This window comes from Leucoraja erinacea, chromosome 27, assembly GCF_028641065.1.
Source record: "Leucoraja erinacea ecotype New England chromosome 27, Leri_hhj_1, whole genome shotgun sequence".
Taxonomy (NCBI): domain Eukaryota; kingdom Metazoa; phylum Chordata; class Chondrichthyes; order Rajiformes; family Rajidae; genus Leucoraja; species Leucoraja erinaceus.
The window spans coordinates 31,616,438-31,641,232 of NC_073403.1; the positions used below are offsets into that span (position 1 = coordinate 31,616,438).

General features: G+C 44.9%; 1 protein-coding gene across 4 annotated transcripts in view; it reads left to right on the forward strand.

Annotated features, from left to right (window-relative positions):
- Positions 1-21,963, forward strand: part of LOC129710404 (rho GTPase-activating protein 27-like) — a 257,949-nt gene extending 235,986 nt beyond the window's left edge. For all 4 annotated transcript variants that reach the window (XM_055657383.1, XM_055657379.1, XM_055657380.1 and 1 more), the window contains 6 exons: positions 4,646-4,771; positions 6,566-6,664; positions 8,535-8,612; positions 9,545-9,679; positions 14,781-14,883; positions 17,099-21,963. In XM_055657383.1, coding sequence (XP_055513358.1) covers positions 4,646-4,771; positions 6,566-6,664; positions 8,535-8,612; positions 9,545-9,679; positions 14,781-14,883; positions 17,099-17,297 — 740 coding nt within the window. In that variant the 3' untranslated portion in view covers positions 17,298-21,963. The remainder of the gene's footprint in view (positions 1-4,645; positions 4,772-6,565; positions 6,665-8,534; positions 8,613-9,544; positions 9,680-14,780; positions 14,884-17,098) is intronic.
- Positions 21,964-24,795: the final 2,832 nt, after the last annotated feature.

Sequence of the window (24,795 nt, forward strand, 5' to 3'; positions counted from 1 at the left end):
TCAAAAACTGTGATTGAGGACATCAATTGACATAAAAGCCCATAACTTTCTTAAAAATTCAGGGAACTAAATGAAAATGTCAGTTATTATAGATTGAAGCATTCTGAAACAGATATGAAACATCTTACTTGGATGACCTGAAATTAAAGCATATAATTAGTTAGTTACCTAATTGTAGCTAATTACAAAATTGACAGTTGTGACGGAAATAGTAATAAACACCCAGACTGTTTGAAAATCCAAAAATGTGATATTCTCAATATCATCTTTAATATTATTGTATTATATGCTGCAAGTCCGTAACAGATAAGTAAAGAAATTACAATTTCTAGCAAAAGACCAAGTCTTTATGGAGAAGATCAGGTACTAGCTGGTACATTGGCATATCATAATCAGTAGCATCATCATATTCCTCAGATTGTAACCAATAAGCAACTCTATACACCTTGTTTTTCCTCAACTTTTCAATTTTGGCATTATAACCATATAACAATTACAGCACGGAAAAAGGCCATCTCGACCCTTCTAGTCCATGCAACACATAATCTCCCCTAGTCCCATATACCTGCGCTCAGACCATAACCCTCCATTCCCTTCCCATCCATATAACTATCCAATTTATTTTTAAATGATAAAAACGAACCTGCCTCCACCACCTTCACTGGAAGCTCATTCCACACAGCTACCACTCTCTGAGTAAAGAAGTTCCCCCTCATGTTACCCCTAAACTTCAGTCCCTTAATTCTCATGTCATGTCCCCTTGTTTGAATCTTCCCTACTCTCAGTGGGAAAAGCTTTTCCATGTCAACTCTGTCTATCCCTCTCATCATTTTAAAAACCTCTATCAAGTCCCCTCTTAACCTTCTGCGCTCCAAAGAATAAAGCCCTAACTTGTTCAACCTTTCTCTGTAACTTAGTTGCTGAAACCCAGGCAACATTCTAGTAAATCTCCTCTGTACTCTCTCTATTTTGTTGACATCCTTCCTATAATTAGGCGACCAAAATTGTACACCATACTCCAGAATTGGCCTCACCATTGCCTTGTACAATTTTAACATTACACCCCAACTTCTATACTCAATTCTATACTTGTAAACTACAAGTTTTTGCTCTTCAAACTACGCATGACATGCCTTTCTGCCCACTACTTTCCCATTAAGAATGTGCTGTAGATCATCACATTATAGTAGTCCAAATTCAGATAATCTCTACGAATGTTGTCTCTTTTGCTGGGCATTTGGATTGACAATTTTGCATTTCTTCTTCGGAAACATCTGTTTAAAATGTAAAGAAAAAGCACTGAACAGCAGTAACAGAAACAAATTGTTATTTGCAGTTTTGGAAAAAAAGGTAGAAATTATAAAGTTAAACGCTAAAACAAATAGTAAATACCCAACAAAAAATTCATATTCTCATATTCATCAGTTTCATCTAAATTCAATGACTAGATCTAAACATCTATCCATTTCTTAAGAAAAGGCTAACATTTTTAAAAAGCCTAAGTATCCAAATAACAAATAACAAACTGATCCCATTCACACAAGAATTCACAATATAACATGATTTTTAAATCTCACTTTGTCATGAATTTATATGCCAAATGGAAGGTGTTTAATGTTTAATTCCCATAAATTAATCCAGAAACATCCACTCTCAAGATAATCAAAATAATTATTTATTGCACAATACATCTAACTAAAACTGTACTGTGGATATTTAGTAGGAAAATATTGATCATGGATAGACAATAACAAAAAATATAGATGATTTAGATGTTCTTATGACATGATTGTGCAATAAAATAATGAATTTTTGATTATCTTGAGAGTGGATGTTTCTGGCATGTGACCGATTGGAATGTTGCCATTGCCATAGATTTTAAGCCCATATTGGCAGGCAAGCCACACCAAAAAGCAAGATAATATGTTAAATAAACGACATACCTTTCATTTTGTCCTGCACTTGCAATCCGTGATATCAAAGGGGGGGGGGGGGGGGGGGGGGACTCATCAAAATGTACCGAATAGTGAAAGGCTTGGATAGAGTGGATGTGGGGAGAGCACACACAGTACTCCAGTGAAAGGGAAAATATGGGAATGATTGCTACTGTCCTACACCTTGGGGTTGGAGTGTATATCAATTTTGAATGTAGTTCAATTCCCGCTCAATTCTATTTCCATAAGATTAACAGATACGTCTATATGTCAGTTATTATGTATCTATCTATATTTAAAACTGTGTGTGTGCGTGTGTGCCAACAACACCAGACACAGAAACGTCGCAATTTTTTCCATTTCGGTAGAGATTTCACTTTTCATTCCAAGTATCCACTCCTGATTAAATTTCGTCATGTTTATGTACACATTTTTAATAAAATCCTCTCTCTCCCCCCCCCCCCCCCCCCCCACCCCCCCCCCCCCCCCCCCCTTCACTAATTTTGTCGCCTCCTGCTGGCCAGCGACCATAACGGCTACTGCCGCCATTTAGAAACAGCCGCACTGCTGAGTGCTGGAATCTTATGTTTGGGAACAGCTTGAGTTGGAGGACCACATCTCCCGTGGGGCTTACGGATAGGGAACGGCTGCGTTGGGGGTCTGCATTTGGTCTAGTGTAATTTAATCCCCTGTGTTTCCAACATCAGTATAAAATACCTCAGGAGCATTGGCCTTGATTGGAAAATAAATGAATTTATTGACATGTAGCACAATGCCTCCACCCTCTTCATCTCTGCCCATTGCTGTACTACCCTGCCCGATACCCGTCGTAAAGTTGCCTCGTGGAGTGGTGAGGCCCGAGTGTCACTGTCCACCAGTGGGTCTGGCCATTGCACATCTCTCTGCTTGTTCCATGTAGCCATCCATGTTCCTTGCACAGAAATTGGGCTAGAGACTTAATCATGAGCACTATTCCCTCTTAGACAATGTTTCCAGAACGGTTTTATCATGATCAGTTTTGACCAAGAACGTCCATTAATTCACCGCCTTCCCTGAACATCAGCCATGCTGCCATTCCATTACTGCATCTAACAGTTTCTCAGAGTGATCCAGTGTCTTATCCTGGTCATTTGTTTAGAGTCTTAGATTAATAACTCGTGAAAAAGGGCCCTAAAGCCCAACTCGTTCATACCAACTAAGTTGCCTGCCTCAGTTAATCCCATTTGATGGCATTTAGTCCAAACCCCTCTGAGCCTTTACTATCCATGTACCTGTCCAAATGTTTTTTAAATGTTGTTATTGTACCTGCCTCAATCACCCTCTCTGACAGCTTGTTCCATCTACGTGGAGAACATAGAATAGTGAACAAAGAACAATGCAGCCATTCGGCCCACAATATCTGTACCGACATAATGCCAATTCCAATTCTTATCAGCCTGCACATGATCCAGATCCCTCCATTCTCTGCATATTGATATGCCTATGCAAAAGTCTATTAAACACCACTATTATATCTGCCTCCACCACCACCCCTGGCAGCACATTCCAGCACCTACCACCATCAATGTAAAAAAAAAACTGCCCCTCGCATCTCCTTTAAAATTTGCCGCACTCACTTTAAAACTATGTGTATTTGATATTTCAATCCTGGGGAAAAATGTCCTGACCTCAAACACTCTGTAGGCCCCTCATAATTTTATATACATGTCAGAAGTGATAGGAGCAGAACTAGGCCATATGGCCCATCAAATCTACTCCGTCATTCAATCGTGGCTGATCTATCGGTTCTACAGATACTTCTATCATTTGTATCCTCAACCTCCAGCATGTTGCAGAGAAAACCAATTCAAGTCTGTCCACTCTCTCCCTATAGCTAGCCCTCCTTATTCCAGGCAGCATTCTGTTAAACCCCCTCATGCTTTCCAACGAGCCCTGTTTTGTTACAGGAGCTGCATGCATTACTCCAAATGCAGCTGACTCAAAGTTACACCATGACCTCCGGACCCATGCGCACAATGCCCCCACCAATGCCCCCGCCAGTGAGGGCAAACATACCATCAGCCTTCTCAACACTCTACCTCTTTGTGTTGCCACTTTCAGGGAGTTATGGACTTCGACCCCAAGATCCTTTTCTACATCAATGCTAATTATCGTATATTTTCCCCTTGCATTTCACCTCCCAAAGTGCAACATCTCGTACTTGCTTGGATTGAACCCCATCTGCCATTTTTCCGTCAATTATTGTAGCTGATCTATATCCCACTGTATACCTTGACTGCCTCACAGTCTGCGACCCTAGCTATCTTGGTGTCATCTGCAAACTTTCTAACCAACCCATCTATGTGTACATCCAAGTATATATGTATAACAACGGAAGTCATCGCGTCATTCAACACAGAAACAGGCCCTTCGCTCCACCTCGTCCATGCTGACCAAGATGCTCCATCTAAGCTAGACTGATTTGTCTATGTTTGGCCCAGACCACTCTAACCTTTCCTGTCCAAAATCCTGACTTTGAAATGTTGTTGTAGTATCTGCCTCAACTACCTCCTCTGGCATTTCATTGCATATACCCACCACCCTCTGTTGCCTCTTGAAGGAAGGAAAGCATACCATACACCTTTACCACTTATTCTACTTGTGTTTTCTCGGTGTGCTTAATACTAAGATGTTTTGCTGGAGTTGATGGGCTGCTTTGTTCTCTTCAACAGCTGTCTACAAGAACCCTGTGGTCAGCACCGAAACTGCGGACACCAAGAAAATAAAAACCAAACTAAAGAAGTTCCTACAGCGGAGACCTACGCTGCAGACTGTGAGGGACAAAGGTTATATCCAAGGTAAGGGTATTAGACTGCCCAGAAACTGTGGGCAGTGTTGAGGCAGCCATTTATTTTCAGCCACTTTGCTTTATCTGGAGCATCTCAGAATTAAATGGTGTCTCAATTGAACTCATTATTTCTAATCCTGGTAACAAACTGATCAGCATCCACTGACATCCACTTTGGTGCAGGCCGCATTTTACTCTGTCACCATGTTGCAGGTTGAGCGAGCTGCATCTGTTTTTGGACAGAAGCCCCAAGGTTCTGCATGGTTTTTCATCCCTGTCCTTTCACTAAATAATTACTGCCTGCACAAATGCAGCAGTAAGCGGTGGACATCCTGTTGCAACTGGGTGAACAGACCACAGGAAAATATAGCCCGCGGTGAGGATCGCAGAAAGCAAACGGTCGTATATTTTTACTACAATATGTATTCAGTCAGCGCACGTTCCAATTTTAGACTGTGTGCTTCATGGTCACGATGGCAGTCTCTTGATGAGGTCCATACAATGTGTGCTATGATGTATGTGTTTCTCCGATTGCATTGGATGAAGTTCAGCCCAGACCATCACACAAACCAACCTCCCTTCCATTGACTCCGTTTATACACCACGCTGCCTCGGCACGGCCAGCAGCATAATCAAGGCGGAGTTGCACCCTGGCCACTCCCTCTTCTCCCCTCTCCCATCGGGCAAAAGATATAGAAGTGTGAAAGCGCACACCTCCAGATTCAGGGACAGTTTCTTCTCAGCTGTTATCAGGCATCTACACCATCCTACCACAAGCAGTCCTGAACTACTATCTACCTTGGTCTATCTCTGATCGGACTTTATTAGCTTTACCTTGCAATAAAAGTTATTCCCTTACCATGTATCTGTGTATTGTGAATGGCTCAATTGCAATCATATATTGTCTTTCCACTGGCTGCTTAGCGCACAACAAAAGCTTTTCACTGTACCTCTGTGCACATGGATCTGGAAAAGAGGAATTGTTTGATGGAGGAAATGTTGGATGATATCGGGCAAATGTTGCTGGCCTCAGAAATGGTATAGACAATCATATTTCAGAGTCACTTAGTGACTCGTGTTATTCAATGAGTGTCCAGCTTAGCCCAATATTGATCCCTTGCCCCAATAATCAGCAGGCTGGTATTACTTCAATGGAATATGAATGTGATGGTCGATGTAACTAATCTACAATAATATACTTAGGTTTCCCATTATTAATGTTTTTATTCAATTTATTGTGTGCAGCTTCATTGATGCCTAAGCACAATTATGTTAATGTACGTTATTATATCGCCAGTAACATGCAAAAAATCCATTCAGCCCATTGATTAACAGAGCAATCCCATTATCAAATACTTTTCACTGCAGCGTATGCAACTGATGTATTGCGTGTATGCTGCCAGTGTTAATATAATGATATACATTGTTGTGAATTCTTTGTGAGGTCTATGTGAATTCTAGACTGGGGATACAAGATTTTTACAGTATATCAATGTATTTGGAGCAGAATACATTTATGTCTGAAGAAGTGTCTCGACCGGAAACGTCGCCTGTTCCTTTACTCCAGAGATGCTGTCTGACCCGCTGAGTTACTCCAGCTTTTTGTATCTATCTTGCATTGGTGTTCTCTGTGTGGGTGTAGGCGGACTATGGGGTGACAGTTCCACTGCTGTATGTTGGCTGTATTCAGTTTGATCTCTGTTCTTTTCCTGCTCTCTTCCTTTGCTGGGCTATTTGCAGTGTGGCTGCTGTGGTTCAATGTCAAAGTCAAAGACTCAGCGCTGTCTGGTTTTTTGTTTTGCAGACCAGGTATTTGGCTGTGAGTTGGCGGACCTGTGCCGAAGAGAGGGCACCACGTTGCCACACTTTGTGCAGAAATGCATCCAGGATGTTGAGAGACGAGGTAATGGTCGCATCACCCATGTGTGGAGGTTAAGTCTTGGATTACTTCTTCCTAGCAGAAGTATATATTTTCAGCTCGATTTTTCATGATTACTCTGAAATATCCAATGGCACACGTTAACAGGAAAGATAATCCTCCCTGTCATTTCTCTACAATAACCATATTCTTCCTCTCCATTCTTTAATCAGTTTGGAGGGATATGGACCAATTGAATGCAAATAGAATGAGCTTACATAGGACATCTTGGCTAGCAGACGAGATGGGCCAAAGGGTCTATTTCCGCGCCCTGTGACTATGACTCTTTTAGCATAACACAATTAACTCTTTCTAACACTTTGCATTCCATACTTTCCAGATGTCTGACTCACTATGTTATTAATAATAATAATAATAATAATAAATCCCCCTTTCCTTCTCCCCTCCCCATTTCTCTCTCCTCTCACTTCCCCTCTCTCTCTCCCCTTCCCCCCTCGCACATCCCCCCTCTTTCTTGCGCGGGGGGGCGAAGATGAAGGTGGCGTGGGCCCCATGGGGGCGGCGGGGACACAGAGGGTGTCAGTGGGGGTGGCGTGTGCCCAGCGGGGGTCAGCGAGGGTGGTGTGGACCCAGCAGGGGTCAGCGGGGGTGACGTGGGCCCAGCAGGGGTGGCGTGAGCCCAGCAGGGATGGCGTAGACCCAGCAGGGGTGGCGTGGACCCAGTGGGGATGGCATAGACCCAGCAGGGGTGGCGTGGACCCAGCGGGGATGGCGTGGACCCAGCAGGGGTGGCGTGGGCCCAGCTGGGGTGGCGTGGGCCCAGCGGGGGTGGTGTGGGCCCAGCGGGGGTGGCGTGGGCCCAGTAGGGGTCAGCAGGGGTGGCGTGGACCCAGCGGGTGGTGGAGTGGGCCCAGCGGGGGTGGTGTGGAGTGGGCCCAGCAGGGGTGGTGTGGGCCCAGCTGGGGTGGCGTGGGCCCAGCGGGGGTGGTGTGGGCCCAGCGGGGGTGATGTTCGCCCAGTGGGGGTGGCGTGGGCCCAGCGGGGATCAGTGGGGGTGGTGTGGGGGGAAGATGGCTTGGGCCCCGGCGGCGGGGGGAGGCGAGGAGAGAGCGGGCAACGGCGACTGGTGTTGGGGTTACAGCCGTTGGGTTCAGATTCAGCCACTCCCGCCCGGGGACGAGAGAACAGAGAACTGGCCGTTTCCAAAGTGGAAACGTTGATTTTATTTTTTCGGGTTTTTTTTTTCGATTTTTTTTTTTTTTGGTGAATTTTTTCTTAAGGGAAAAAAAGGGGGTGCGTTCGCACCCAACGCACCTCCCCTTCGGACGGCCATGCTTTACATGGAGGATGAATAACTGGAGGAATGTGGTGATTTGAATCTCCTTACTCTGCACTTCCCAATTGATGTCTTCAATCCTTGTCATTGCTGTGTCCACTCCTCATTTCCTTGTAATTAATGATTTGGTGCTAATTAACTGGTGGCGGAGTGGTGCAGCTGGTAGAGCTGCTGGCTCATAATGCCAGAGACCCGGATTATGTCGGCAGATGCACGTTCTCCCTGTGACCACGTGGGCATCAGCTGGATGCACCGGTCTCTTCCCATATCTCAGACAAGAGAGTTTGTTCATGAAATGGTCTCTGTAAATTGCCTGTGGTATTTAGGTAGTGGATGAGAATGTTGGATAACGTAGAACTACTGTGAATGGGCGAACAATGGTTGGTATGTACTCAGTGGGCCGAAGAGCCTGTTACCATGCTTTATCTTTCAATTTAATGGAAAGGGGAATGCTACAGCTGCCTCTGATAGCCGTGTTGTGAATTCAATGTTTTCAGTGCAATTCTAACTGAGGATGGTCCATGCAGAGGTTGTTTACTGACTTCCCTTTGTTGATAGGTTTGGACATTGATGGTTTGTACCGAGTCAGTGGGAATCTGGCTGTCATTCAGAAACTGCGGTTCAATATCAATCACGGTAAGCCACCGTCATATTTTGATGGTGTTTTTCACACGCCAACAGTTTGTATTTACAGGCACTTGTGTAGTAGGTGACTTATGTAAACTCACATTAACATGAGTATATCTTTAAGCCCACTGATGCCCCCGTGGTCTCCTCACTGGAGCCCCCCACCCCCGTGCTGAATAGTAGATGTATGTGTGCATAGTGACACATCTGTTTCGAACTTGCTTTCCATCCAACTTGCACGAGGGCCCGTGGAACATAACCCTTACGTAAGTCAGGGGGCATCTGTATAGGGTACAGTTAACGTAATAAATATGGCAGGGGTGCTTTGAAGGAGTGGTAGGAACCGAGATCGCTGCTAGTCAGCTTGGGGAAGACCCAATACCATGCAGCGTGGCGATGATCTTGTGTGTAAACATTTGTAGCCGAAACATGAATCCTTGGGAGAGGAGGATTGGCATTTGCACTGAAAAATGTTTGACATTTGCCCTGGGGATGGGGTTGACTTTTGCCCTGGGGATGGGGTTGACCTTTGCCCTGGGGGTGACCTTTGCCCTGGGGATGGGGTTAACCTTTGCCCTGGGGATGGGGTTGACCTTTGCCCTGGGATGGGGTTGACCTTTGGTCTGGGGATGGGGTTGACCTTTGCCCTGGGGATGGGGTTGACCTTTGGTCTGGGGATGGGGTTGACCTTTGCCCTGGGGGTGGGGTTGACCTTTGCCCTAGGAGTGGGGTTGACCTTGCCCTGGGGATGGGGTTGACCTTTGCCCTAGGAGTGTGGTTGACCTTTGCCCTGTGAGTGGGGTTGACCTTTGCCCTGGGGATGAGGTTGACCTTTGGTCTGGGGATGGGGTTGACCTTTGCCCTGGGCAGCGGTTAGCATTTGACCTGGGGACAACACAGTGGAAGCTGATCATGATGGTACTTTCCCTCTTCCTGGCCAGATGAGAATGTGAACCTTGAGGAGGGCCCATGGGATGATGTTCACGTTATCACGGGGGCTTTGAAACTCTTCTTCAGGGAGCTGCCGGAGCCACTCTTTCCATTCAACTACTTCAACAATTTCATTGCCGCAATCAGTAAGTAAAAATGGAAGATGGTTTTGCGATCGTATCACTCTTTGCAGCTGCTACTTTTGCTCACAGTTATTGCTAAATTGCCTGTGATCACTTCATGAGCAAAACACAAAGTGCTGGAGGAACTCAGGGGTTCCGGCAGCATCTGGGGAGGGAATGAACGGGGTCATTTCTTCAGTTCCTCAATGCTTGCATTCAGCAGTCTGAAGAAGTGTCCCAACTCGAGATGATACCTGCATCTTCCCTCCCCAGATCCTGCATGACCCAAGTTCCTCCAGCAGTTTGTGATTTGCTTAAAATTCCAATTACTGCTGTTCCTTGTGTGTCTGTGCTCAGTTCATGATTGAATAAAGATAACATTGAGTGGTGATTGTGTAGCTAGACTGTAGACCCATCTACTGACCAACACCTACCTATACAAAGGGAAAACTATGAAAACTTCACGGCTACAGAGGAAATGGGGATAGCGTGATCATAGTGCTATTCTAAAAGGGCATTCTTAATACTGCTGTAAAAATGATATTGAGCTCATAAAGCAGGAACATGTATTGTAAGATTTGTCTTGCAATTTCTCCTCACTAGCACTAGAGGGTGTGAGTTGGGGAGGGTGAGTAGGCTAGGACCTTTGCCTGGAGCGCAGGAGGATAAGGAGTGACCTTAAAGAGGTATATGAAATCAGGGAGACACTCAGAGTTTCTTGCCCAGAGAAGGTGAATTGAGGACATAAGATGAAGGGGAAAAGAGGGGTAACGTTTTCACACAAGGAGTACTGGATGCATGGAACAAGCTGTCAGAGGAGGTCGTGGAGGCTGGGACGATACCAACATTTAAGAAGCAGTTAGACAGGTACAATACAATACAATTTATTTGTCACTTGAACCTCATAGAGGCTCAAGTGAAATGTTGTTTCTGCAGTCATACATACAAGAAAAAAAAGACCCAGGACACAACACAATTTACACAGACATCCATCACAGCGCATCTCCACCTCGCTGTGATGGAAGGCAAAAAAAACGTATCTCTCCCCTGCACTTCCCTCTCCCCCCGATGTCGGAGTCAAAGTCAGAGCCCCCGGCGGGCGATAACAATTGTCAGCGGCCATTAACGCCAAGCCGGGCGATGCAAGGCCACGCTCTGGGTCCTGTTGTTGGAGCCCCGGGCGGGCGCCGGCAAAGTCCCGCAGCCGTTGAAGCCACGCCGGGCGATGATGTAAGGCCCCGCTCCAGGACATCCTCGACCCCGCTACTCGGGCGGGAGAAGTCGCCGCTGCGGAAGCCCCGAAAAGCGGTCTCCCAGCAGGGACCCGCGGGCTCCCGGTGTCACCGTTCCACCAGACCTGCGGTAAGCCCCCGAATCTCCGAGGGTCGGGTCGCAGCAGCGCGCCACCACCGCTCTCCCGCTCCGGACTCGGCCAGCTCCGTGATGGTGAATAGCTCCGCAGCTCCGTGACTGGAGCCCCAGAACGTACCTGCTGGAGGCCACTCCACGGTGCAGCCCCAACGACAACGGAGACCCGACAGGGAAAGGTTGGGTTCTCCGTGCAGGGGAAAGACTTAAAAAGTCCCCCCCCCCACACACACACATACACACACATACACACACCCCACACAAAAAATTAAATAAAACTACATTAAAACGGGACAAAAAATAACAAAAAGACAGACGGACTGCAGAGGCCGCTGCGACATGAGTCGCGCCGCCCACCGGGTAGATGGATAGGACAGATTTGGAGGGATATGGACCAAACGCAAGCAGGTGGGATAAGTGTAGCTGGGACATGTTGGCCAGTGTGGGCAAGTTGGGCCGAAGGGCCTGTTTCCACACTGTATCACTCTATGACTCTCTAAATTTATGCAGTGTGTTTACAGTCACAAGCAGCCAGGGTGTGTAATGGGCTCCATGACAAACATATGCAGATTTGTATGACTCTATGGACCTTGGTTGTGGCTTCCTTATTTTGCTGCATGCCTGGCAGAAAGGAATATGTTTAATATGAATTAAATAATTGTCATGTTAAGCTTTAGTCTGCTTGCTTCTTTACTGAACTGTTAGTTTTTTTAATTTATTTCTAACGATCTCTACCCAGTTCATTGTGGTTCTTCTCAAGTTGGACAGGGGAGAGTGACACAGTATGGAAACAGGCCCCACATACTGTTTCAGGACACCCTCTGGGATCCACCTCACAAATTCTGCCCCATCTAAACCTTTAGCACTGACCAAGTCCCGATCAATATTGGGAGAGTTAAAGTTGCCCAGTGTGACAGCCTGTTGCTTTGGCATGTTTCTGTGATCTGTCAAAATATGTTTCTCTCCTGTCTCTATCTCTATCTATTGGAAGGCCAATAGTACAATCCAATTAGAGTGACTATGCCTTTCTTAATTTTGAGTTCAACCCATATAGCCTCAGTGGACAATCCTTCCATGTCTCCGATGCTGCTGAATCCTTGATGTGTCGAGTAACTCCTCCACCTCACTGTCCCTTCTCAAGTATTGAAACTCTGGAACAATGAGCTGTCGTTTGTTCCTCTAACAAACAAGTCTCTATAATGGCCTCCAACATCATGGTTCCAAGCACTGATTCAGGCTCTACGTTCATCAGCTATACTTACCATAGTCTTTGCGTTACATTAAACACACTTCAGGCCATTAGTTTCATGCTATTCCTTTCCCTCTCCCTGCTTGTCGTATGAGATCAATATTCTCCGACCTATCATAATACCAACACCTGCATGCACCATGGGCTGAAATCACTTTTAAAACATGGGGGACACACAATGAGGTGTAGCATCTAGGACAGGGGTCGGCAACCTACGTCCCACGGGCTGGATCCGGCCGTAACCCGTCATCTGGCCCGCAGGCGTTTTCTTTTTCAATTTGTTTGAAAAATTACAGCCAGTCCCGGGGCAGGCGAGCTCTCCTGGGAACTGCAGCTTGTCTTGGGCTGCTAGATTCTAGGAGCTGGTGGCCTCCAACTGGAATCGATTTTGAGGGCTCCGGTCGCAGAGCTTGTGTACGCGCCATCACGGAGCTGGCTGACTTCGGAGGTTGTGGTGGCGGTTTTGCTGCAACATGTTTCACAAAACATGGGGGGGATTGTCACAAAACATGGGGGGGGGGGGGAATGTCCCCCCTCCCCCTCCAGGATTTCCACCCATGCCGACATCCATCATCACTTGCCAGGCTAAATCCTACTCCATCTCCCAGCTTTCTCCCCAATCAGAAGAAGAGTCCCAACACAAAGCATCACCTATCCATGTTCTTCAGAGATGCTGCCTGGCCCGCTGAGTTACTCCAGCATTTTCTTTGCAACAGTTCCTTGTTACTCAGTCCTTCCTTTGAGATTTACTAATCATAATGTCTACCTCCCATCAGCCTTTCTCTTTGGTGTCCTTCTGCTTTGGTCCCCACCCACCTTCCTCTCTTGATTAAACCCACTCGAGTAACACTTGCAAACCTCCCTACTAGGATATTGGGCTCCGTCAATTTCAGGTGCAACCCGTGCCTTTTGTACAGACCATTATTGCATTCACACCAGTGGCTGTAAATAAGAATGTCATTGTTCCATTGTCAGTACATGTTAGCACTTGTGACTTTTGGAACGGCCTCTGAAGAGATCCCAATGGTCCAAAAGTCTGAATGACTGCACCCTCCTGATAGTAGGGGAATAGATAGGGTAAATACACAGTCTTTTACCCAAAGTGGGGAAATCAAGAACCTGAGGAAGGGTCTCGGCCCGAAACGTCACCTATTACTTTGCTCCATAGATGCTGCCTCACCCGCTGAGTTTCTCCAGCATTTTTGCCTTCCTAAGAACCTAAGGAGATAGGTTTAAGGTGAGAGGGGGAAGATTTAATAAGAATTTATTAGGAAAGTTTAATATAGGGGCGGCACGGTGAAGCAGTGGTGGAGTTGCTGCCTTACTGTACCAGAGACCAGGGCTTGATCGTGACTATGGATGCTGTCTGTACGGAGTTAGTACGTTCTCCCTGTGACTGTGTGGGTTTCCTTTGGGTGCAGGTTTGTAAGTTAATTGGCTTTCGTAAAAAAAATGTCAATTGTGTAGGATACTGTTAGTGTAAGGGATGATTACTATTTGGCTAGGACTCGGTCGGCCAAAAGGCCTATTTCTGCACTGTATCTTTAAAGTCTAAAGTAACCTGAAAGGGTACCTTTTTCACACAAGGTGGTGGGTCTATGGATGAGCTTCCAGGTGAAGCAGTTGATAAGACCCTTGGACAGGTACATGGATGGTAGAGGTTTCGAGGGGCATGGGCTGGGCACAGGCAACTGGGACTGGGTTGGATGGGGCATCTTGATCGGCATGGACAAAGTGGCTGATGAGCCATTTCTGTGCTTTATGATTCTTTAACTCCTTGTATTCCACCAGATCCCAGATCGTCTTTGAGATCTGGATAGAAATGGCAATACTCAAAGGAAACTCGTGCATTATAGAAACATAGAAAATAGGTGCAGGAGTGCCATAGGTGCCATTCGGCCCTTCGAGCCTGCACCGCCATTCAATATGATCATGGCTGATCATCCAAATCAATATCCCATACCTGCCTTCTCTCCATACCCCCTGATCCCTTTAGCCACAAGGGCCACATCTAACTCCCTCTTAAATCTAGCCAATGAACTGGCCTCAACTACCTTCTGTGGCAGAGAATTCCACAGATTCACCACTCTCTGTGTATAAAATGATTTTTTCATCTCGGTCCTAAAAGACTTCCCTCTTATCCTTAAACTCTGACCCCTTGTTCTGGAACAAAATTTTCATAGGGAAATTTTGCAAACTCCACTCAGTCAGCTCTGGTGGTCAGTATTGAACGTGGTTGACTGGAGCTGTGAGGCAGCAGCTCTCCTATCTGCACCACTGTGCTATACTGGTACGGGAGGCCTTGCAATCACTATTTGCCAATGTTAACATTTACTAATATCAACCCTCTACTGGATGTCACGTTAGCCTTCATCGCACTGATATTTGGTGGACTTGCAAACTCGGTATAGCACATGACACGACCCTGGGAGGGTGACCTCATTCCCAAAATTTAAATGTTGTGTTTTTTTTCACTACACATTCAAATTGCTGCAATTTCTTTTCCAGAACTGGATCCTGCTCAGCGTTTGGGCTACATGAAGGAATTAATCAATTCACTCCCTGCACCGAACCACGACACCATGCAAGTTCTCTTCAGACACCTGCGCAAGTGAGTATTGCCTGCACTCTGGATCAGAAACACACGCACTCACTCACTCACTCCTCCACCAGCGATGAATGTCAATTCACTCCAGGCTGCAGTTGCTGGCCGCACTTGCCTTTAATGGTCTAGATAAGGTAAACAGTCAGAACCTATTTATCAGGATGGAAAACTCCAAGACCAGAAGGCACATTTTAAATTTCGTTTAAGAGTGAGGGACAAAGTTTAAAGGAGATGTGCAGGGCATGTTTTTTTAACACAGGGTGGGTGGTGAGTGCTTGGAATGTGCTGCAGTGGGTGGTGGAGAGTAGATACAGTATTTGAGACGTTGGATAGGTATATGGATATGCAGAGAATGGATGGATATGGATTATGTGTAGGTAGATAGGAATTGGTCTTGTCATGTTCAGCATAGCCATTGTGGGCTGAAGGGCCTCTTGTGCTATACCGCTCTATGTTCTAATGGTGTTAATATAGTGAAGTAGTATGTTTGTAGTCGGGACACATATCTTTTTGAAATGGTGGCGATTGTTGACATTTTTGCAAATTAGTAACTAGTAGAGCAGAAAGCTTTTGCTTCACCATGGCTGCACCCCAACCCACGACCTCCACTCACATCCAGTTGCAGCTGCCTCGTGCTTATATTTTAATAATTTTCTTCGCCTCTTTTGACTCCCTCCATCTCTCCTATGTCTCAGACAGCTATGGGAGCATTTCATATTCGTATCTAAATGGTGTTTTTGCCAATGAAACTCCCCCTGTGCCAATTGCTTTCAACAATTTGAGAATGTTTGGTGCTGATCCATTAAAATCACCACACGCAACAGGGCATGTGATCCAGCGGATGCTTATCGATGCTCCATGTCTATCCAGGCAAATAATTCTAAACACATTCCCCCCCCGCTTCCACAATGCCTCTTAAAGATGTTTCCTTGCCCTTCGATCTAGTTTTCAATTCATTCACTGTTGTATCTACACCTTCATTCTGAACACCCAAACTACTGGAAGCAGTCTGCCCCTATTTACCTTATCTCATCTATTCATCACTTTAGTTTAGTTTAGAGATGCAGCATGGAAACAGGCCCTTCAGCCCACTGGGACGGCACTGACCAGCGACCCCTGTACACTAGCACTATCCAACACACTAGGGGCAATTTGCAATTGTTACCAAAGCCAATCAACCTACAAACCTGTTAGTCTTTGGAGTGTGGAGGAAACCAGAGCACCCAGAGAAAATCATCTGCATGCAGTCACAGGGAGAATGTGCAAAATACGCACAGACAGCACCCGTAGTCAGGATTAAACTGGTTATCTGGCGCTGTGAGGCGGCAACTCTTCCCGCTGCGCCACTGTGCCACCTTCAAAATCATGATGAATAATTGTGTACTCATTGATTGCTATGTTTATTGCATTACATATATGACTGGATGTATTGTATACAATTATGTGACCTGTACTTTAGGATTCTTGAGATTCTGAATGACACAATAGAAGGACAGTCACAAACAAACGCAGCTGGGAATTGGGAGGAAGCTATTTGCAGAAACTGCTTATAATGTGGAATGTGCTGTCACAATGTGCATTGGTGTTGATACCAGGGAAGGTTATACTGACAACGTTAGTTAAGGGAGGGTGGTAACTTAAACACCAGCATGGACCAATGGGCCGAATGGTTCTGTGCCGTATCTCCCAAGTATTTCCATCTTGCATCAACAAGATTTAACATTCAGAGTCAATCTCTGCAGCAATGACGAAGAAATTCTGTCATTGGATCTGCATCTGACCAACTGATTCTAGATTGCCCCATGATTGTCACACCAACTAATGCAGTTTGGAGATTAAAACACCAATGCGCTGGTTATGTTTATTTAATATTTTTGCCTCCTGTTCTAGAACAAAGCTGCCTCACGACAAATCAAAGCATTTTGTTTATTTTGTTGTATGAATAATCAATGGAGCATGAAATAGCTCCAGACTTTCAGGTAAAATGTTTAGGAGGGAACTGCAGATGCTGGTTTACACCAAAGATACACAAGATGGTGTAATAACTCAGCAGGTCAGGCAGCATCTCTGGAGAGAAGGCATGGGTGACATTATGGTTTGAGACCCTACTTCAATCTGACTCTTCTCCAGGCGAGCGGCCTGTCCCGCTGAGTTACTCCACCATTTTGTGTCTATCTCCAGGCTTTCCAGAGTTTTCAATACCTCTCTCTTTCTCTTGCAGTGTGGTAGACGATCAGAATCAGAATCGGATGACGTCACAGAGCATGGCCATCGTGTTTGGCCCCACCCTTCTGAAACCTGAAGTAGAAACGGGAAACATGGCAGTCCACATGGTCTACCAAAACCAGATTGTTGAGTTTATCCTTAATCAGTACCAGAATCTCTTCAATGAAAACCAGGAGTTGGCGGGTATCAGATGAGCAACGGTGTGAGTGGCCCAGTGTGTGTGTGTGTGTGTACATAGTGAAATGAGACAGAGATGTCTGCAAGCACTAGATCCAGCAAACTTGGCCATGACAAAGACTATACTTCAAGACACGATCTATTTCAACTTCAAGACAAGCCCAGTCAAGAAATTATTCAAAGTAGATTAAAATGGGTGAACATTTCGGACACAGACCCATGTAAATCAGCCTTCACCTGCAGGTGAAGAGATGCCATGCCGCCTACAAGATCCTCCTGGGAGCCACATCTGGATGTTTCTGTCTGCAGCTGTTTCTCTCTGTGTAATTGTGGTTTCTGGGACTTGACTTAATAGGAAGTGCTTGCAATGAATCTGCACACAGCACTTTAACACATGCTTCTCTCTCTCTGTTGCTCAAGACATCTTTATATAAGACCTGACACCATTGATAAGGAAACTTATCAGTCAAAGGCTGATGGTGATTTGTGTTCATGAAGCTTTCATTCTGCTGGGTGAGATTGTACTAAAGTTAAGATGCATGTTTTTTTTTTTTTAAATGCAATTGAAATGGGACAAAGTTAACACTGGAGATTAAGTCTGGCATGAGTTGCTGAAACCCACAATGTGAAGTGATTCTGATGACTCTGATAGCAAAGCAAGTGAGGGATTATGTGAGTGGTTGTTTGTTCAGGATGTCCAAGTCCTCCGTTAGCCTAAATACTCAGTATCTTCTGACCCTTTAGACCAAAGAAGAAAGTTTACTCAAACAAGAAAAATACTGACAAATAGGTGAGAATGTAAAATTGAGAATAGACAACACTGGGCTTGAGAAACCAGGACAGACAGTGCAATGAGCAAACTTGTTCCCCTAACTCCAATTAACCAGCAAGCATTTTTGTTTTAAAAGATGGAATATATTTTTTAAGGCCAAACTCCATTGTGCAGGACACCACGGAATGCTGAGGTGAGGTAAATTATCAATGGGTTTAGAATACAGGAGAAGGGTTTTGGACTGAGGAATTTAATCCCTGAAGTCCTAGTTAAGGATGAACTGGATTAGCAAAAGAATAGCTGACACCACACTCCTTTATTCCATGTCATTAGAATATCTCCAGTAATGCTCCCGTCCAGTAATGCCAATCATAAATGAATTCTTAATCTGCATCTGACATTAAGGTTGAAAAAGGATGAATGCCTGACTCTGTATCTCCAATGAGAAGCCTTGGCCTCAACATTGAGTGTGCCAATTCATTCCCCTTGTTGTTTGTCATTATAGCAGAATATTGCTAATGGAGCATTACAATTGAATAATGTCACATAGGATGGATTATTGGGAGGTGCCCAGGAAATCTATAGTTTTGTGGGGTTAAAGGATACAGTTGTATGCTTTGATCACTTGCACTGAATGTCCAATTCACTAGTGTATTTGTGGCTACTTGGAGTGCTTCCAAAATCCAGGTCCATTGTGATAGTGAATTGTGGAAACAGCAACAGACTACAGCCACTGTTTTATTGCATGTTCAGCAGATAGATAAATAGACAATAGATGCAGGATTCGGCCATTTGGCCCTTCGAGCCAGCACCGCCATTCAATGTGATCATGGCTGATCAGACACAATTAGTACTGCGTTCTTGCCTTCTCCCCATAACCCTTGATTCCGCTAGCCCTAAAAGCTCTATCTAACTCTCTTTTGAATGCATCCAGTGAATCGGCCTCCACTGCCTTCTGAGGCGGAGAATTCCACAAATTCACAACTCTCTGTGAAAAAGATTTTCCTCTGTTCTAAATGGATTTTTCCTCTATTCTTAAACTGTGGTCCCAATGGCTGGTTTGTGCCGTGCACAAGCTTTTTTTTTTATAAAGTAAAAGTGCCCAAATGAGGGAAAGTTACAACAAGGCATTCAGAGTGTGAATGTGAATGGGGATACAAGCTGGAGAATGATGGGTGGAATCAAACCAAAAGTGATCAGAAATGAAAAAAAACCTTATGGTGGAATGAATTAGCAGAAGAAATTTGGATGGGTTTAATGAAGTGCAGCCGCACTGCTCATGTACACTGCTGAGATCACCACTGTTGGAGCTCTGTGCACATGGACCAACACACACATTGCTGCCTTGTGCATATGTTTTATACATTAGAGGAGGCCAGACAGAAGAGTACATTTGGCCTCCACTGCCCTCTGTGGAATTCCCTGCCACAGAGGGCAGTGGAGGCCAAATCACTGGATGGATTTAAGAGAGAGTTAGATAGAGCTCGAGGGGCTAGTGGAATCAAGGGATGTGGGGAGAAGGCAGGCACGGGTTATTGATTGGGGACGATCAGCCATGATCACAATGAATGGTGGTGTTGGCTCGAAGGGCCGAATGGCCTCCTCCTGCACCTATTTTCTATGTTTCTACATCGCAAAGCATTGACCAGAAACGTGGCCAGGAATATGACCTTGTAGTGAGCTGACATGTTACAGTCCCTGATGCAAACTCCTCCACACTGTTAGATGGTCTGGCATTAATCACTCTAAAACGATTAAAGTTGGAAACTTGGTTTATTCTCCTTTCCTCACTTCCATTCACGAGTATGGAATGTTGTATCCCCCATTGACCGACAAGGCCTTTTGCACAGTAAACATTAAGGATGGGAGCAATCTGAGAGATGGAAAACTCGAATAGTTTCCCTTTTTTTAAATGTTCCACTTTCTTTAATAAAAATTGGTACTCTGGTGAAGATTATCCCAATTAAATGGAAAGATTAAATGGAAAAATACTTACAAACCAAAATTAAATTCAGCGGAAAATCTTGATTTAATTACTGTAAGATCTGCCTTGGCTCCCCATGCAAGGATAATAGAATGATGGAACAATCTGTTCTTTAACCTGGTTTTGTGCATCATGGCTAACACCCAGTACAATAACTTCATCAAATTGTCATTTGGTAGAGTTGTTACATCATGTGTACAACTCTTAACCATCATTTCTGCAATAAGGAACCATTTTACATGTTACTGAGACAAGTGGCTTTGTAAGCGGGTAATATTGAGGTTTGCTGCACATTTTCTTGGGATTAATTTTAATCCTACTTAAAACTCAAATCCCTTAAAACTCAAAGGTATGTTTTTGGCAATGTGCAGTTTGCTTCTGCTAATTTGCTTATTTAATGTTTGTGCCTGCTTCCTGCATTCCTTCAGAGCCTATGCTTTTGAACACTGTAAATAGCTTTGAGAAAGAGACTCAAAGGTATGTATATTATTTAAAATCAATACAAACTGGATCTGGGTTTGTTGTTTTAAGAATAGTTTTATAGCATTAACTCTGAAATTGCTGGTTTTGAATGCAATGAAGTCTCCAGCCTCTGCTCGTACAGTAGTCGTTGGTGTCGGATGTTTTAAAACTTTAACTATGGTGCTGGACACCTGACAAGAATTAAAGCTTGAAATCCTGCTCTTAATATGATGAATTTAATGTCCAGCAATAAAATACCAAATGTGATCAATTTATGCTTCCAAGATGGTGCCCAACCCAGGCGACCATTTGCATGCTAGCCACAGACACAGGTCTACCATCACATATTACAATCACTCCACATTCTCCAATCTCTTTATGCCGCTGTCCCACTTGGGAAACCTGAACGGACACCTCTGGAGACTTTGGGCCCCACCCAAGGCTTCCGCGCTGTTCCCGGAGGTTGCAGGTGGTGGAAGCAGGTAGGGTGACTGACAAAAACCACTGGGAACCTTCAGGGAACCGCACGGAAACCTTTGGTGGGGCGCAGAGTCTCCAGAGGTTTCCGTTCAGGTTTCCTAAGTGGGACAAGGGGTTACACTGTAAATGGCTCTATTGTAATCATGTATTGACTTTCTGCTGACTGGTTTAGCACGCAACAAAAAGCTTTTCAATGTACCTGACAATAAACTAAACTGAACTGAGATATCCAGTGTGGGCAAAGGGAAGAGATTAATTTTCCACACTGTGTCCATGCGTGTGTGTGTGAGGGCCTCTTGTATGTTCAGAATCTGCCACCCACCTCTTTGTCCATTTTACAGCAGCTTCTCTGCTCCCTGCAAACGCATGATCCCAGCTTCTGTTCTCAAGTTTGGGGAGGTTCCTCAGATCGGGGGATGACAGCCTCCATTCCCCTCTCTCTAGTAACACTGGATACTTCCTCAAGTCACGGTACTCAGGCCCACTTGGGGGGAGGGGGGGGGGGGAACTACTTTGCCCCTGTGCCTCTCTCTCAGCTCCGCAGATCCTCCAGAGATCTGCAGCTTGCTGGTGCCTTCAGTCTATCCCCAAAGCTCCACCCTTCATTTCCCACTTGTGTCCCCCCACGCTCCAGCGGTGCCCTGCACCCCATTGCCATACAACATTTGTGGCATCTCTTCAGCCTGTAAAAGACGAGCAGCTCCCTCAGCCTTCCTGTCTCACCCCTCATCCCTGCTCTTCCCACTTCATAAAGTGCACTAAGACTTCTCAATTTAAATACATGTTCTTGTACATACATTAAAAAAAGTATTGATCAGAAATTGTAGCTTCAGCTCTCATTTTCCACCTGATGATTCTATCTGGTACCTCTGCTGTAACATGAATGTATATTAATAAGCAATGACATTATTGGAGATTGCACAGGTTATGTACAATATCTTTTTTTCCATTAATAAAGAAATGGAGATGTTATACCATTTAAAAGTTTATAATTTGTTTTAAAAATGTTAACTTGATTAATTAATTGCATAATTGCAGGGGAGATGGTTGGTGTCTTGGAGTAGATAGAGAAACAAAGAACTGCATAGAGTGATAGAGTGTGGAAACAGACCCTTCAGCCCAACTTGCTCACACCGTCCGACCATGTTCCATCTACACCAGTCCCACCTCCCTGCGTTTGGCCCATATCCCTCTAAACCCGTCCTAACCATGCACCTGTCTAATCGTTTTTTAAACATTTGGTCCCTGCCTCAACTTTTGAGTCCGTGCCTCTGGCAGTTTGTTCCAATACCCACCACTCTATGCGTGAAAAAGTTGCCCCTCATTTCTATTAATTCTTTCCCCCTTCACCTTAAACTGCAGATGCTGGTGAATACACAAAAGGACACAAAGTGCTGGAGTAACTCAGCAGGTCAGGCAACTTCTTTGCAGAACGAGGATAAGTGTCATTTCAGGACGAGACCTTTCTTCAGACTCAAGTGGAGAGTGGCAGGAATCACAGAGGGGGTACAGTGAGAGAGGGGCTGTCCCGCTGCGGCGACCTAATTGGCGAGTTTAGAAGAAACATAGAAACATAGAAAATAGGTGTAGGAGTAGGCCATTCAGCCATTCGAGCCTGCACCGCCATTCAATATGATCATGGCTGATCATCCCTCAGTATCCTGTACCTGCCTTCTCTCCATAGTACAGTTTTGGTCTCGCTCTCAATGGAACCCCTGAACAAGGTGGGGGTGAGGTTGGTGATAACAAAGGGGGGACTCGGTGGGGGGCTGCCTGTGGCCATGTGCGGTGGTGGGTCTGGTTCGCCGCTGCGAGCAAGAGACAAAACTGTACGATTAACATTTTGTAACCTTGTCGGCGCCAGAAACGTGGTGACACATGTACTGCCTGGGTGGCGGCTGCTGCATGATTTTACTGGGTTGAATGCAAAACAAAGCATTTCACTCTACATGTGACGATAAAGTTTCATTGAATGTTTCTGTGCTTTTCTATATCTGTATCAGATGTCCCACTCATCACCTGATGCTCCAAAGAAAATAATTTAAGTTTGTCTGGGTGGAGTGGATGTGGAGAAGATGTTCCCACTAATAGGAGAGTCTAGGACCAGAGGTCTAGCCTCCGAATGTTAAAAGAAGTTCCTTTAGGCAGATGTGCAAGAATTTATTTAGTCAGAGAGTGGTGAATCTGTGGAATTCTTTGCCACAGAAGGCTGTGGAGGCCAAATCAATGGATATTTTTAAGGCAGAGATAAATAGATTCTTGATTAGTATGGGTGCCAGGGGTTATGGAGAGAAGGCAGGAGAATGGAGTTAGGAGGGAGATACAGATCAGCCATGATTGAATGGCGGAGTAGACCATGGGCTAAATCAAAGATCCTATAGCTCTGCTATAGGATCTTTGGGCTAAATGTCTTAATTCTGCTCCTATCACTTATGACCTCTCCTTTATAGAGAGAGTACAGAGGAGATTTACTAGAATGTTGCCTGGGTTTCAACAACTAAGTTACAGAGATAGGTTGAATAAGTTAGGTCTTTATTCTCTGGAGCGCAGAAGGTTAAGGGGGGACCTGATAGAGGTCTTTAAAATGATGAGAGGGATAGACAGAGTTGATGTGGACAAGCTTTTCCCTTTGAGAATAGGGAAGATTCAAACAAGAGGACATGACTTCAGAATTAAGGGACAGATGTTTAGGGGTAATATGAGGGGGAACTTCTTTACGCAGAGAGTGGTAGCGTTGTGGAATGAGCTCCCAGTGGAAGTGGTGGAGGCAGGTTCATTGGTATCATTTAAAAATAAATTGGATAGGCATATGGATGAGAAGGGAATGGAGGGTTATGGTATGAGTGCAGGCAGGTGGGACTAAAGGGAAAAGAAATTGTTCGGCACGGACTTGTAGGGCCGAGATGGCCTGTTTCCGTGCTGTAATTGTTATATGGTTATATAGCTCATACCCTACAATCCAGGCATCATTCTTGTAAACCTCCTCTTCACAAAACATTCACATCCTTTGTGTAATGCAGCCAAAACAAAGTCCAAAACAGCTCAGATACTCAATGCCCCATTAAGTCCTACAGCACTGTCCTCATTTGATAATTACTCCTTAATCTAACATGCCACTGCAACAACCAAGCTGGTGAATGTATTACCTCACAATCATCCTTAGAGAGGCCCATCACATACATAATACTCCAGGCTAAGTATCAGCAGGGGGCTGTATAATTGGAGCCAGACATCTCGTGATATCAGAAGTCACATGCAGTGCGTGCAACATATTTCTTTCTCAATAACTGTCACCATTTAATATTGAAAAACCCCTTGTCTTTAGTGCTTTAGGCATTATTTTTCTGATAAACTGGTGTAAATGTTGCAGGACAGATTCAAGTTACCTGTTGCTTTAGACTGGAGGATAGCGGATGTGTCGTTGTATGTTCTCAGTCCATGTTAAAGTAGAATAGAGAGCGGGCAAAGTAATGCACAGGAAGAACTAAGATTTGTAAAGCTGTCTTTAGATTATATGGGGGTGCCTCACAGTACACACATGATCAAATACATCATACCACCAGGTCACACTCAGTAACTATACACAGTTTAGTTTAGTGTGGGGATAGAGTGCAGTAACTGGCCCCTTGCCCCACCGAGTCCATGCCGACCAGTGATCTCCGCCCACTAACACTATCCTACACACACTGGGGACAATTTACAATTTTACCGAAGCCAATTAACCTACAAACCTATACATCTGTGGAGTGTGGGAGGAAACTGGAGCACCCAGAGAAAAGCCACAGGGTCACAGGTAGAACGTACAAACTCCGTACAA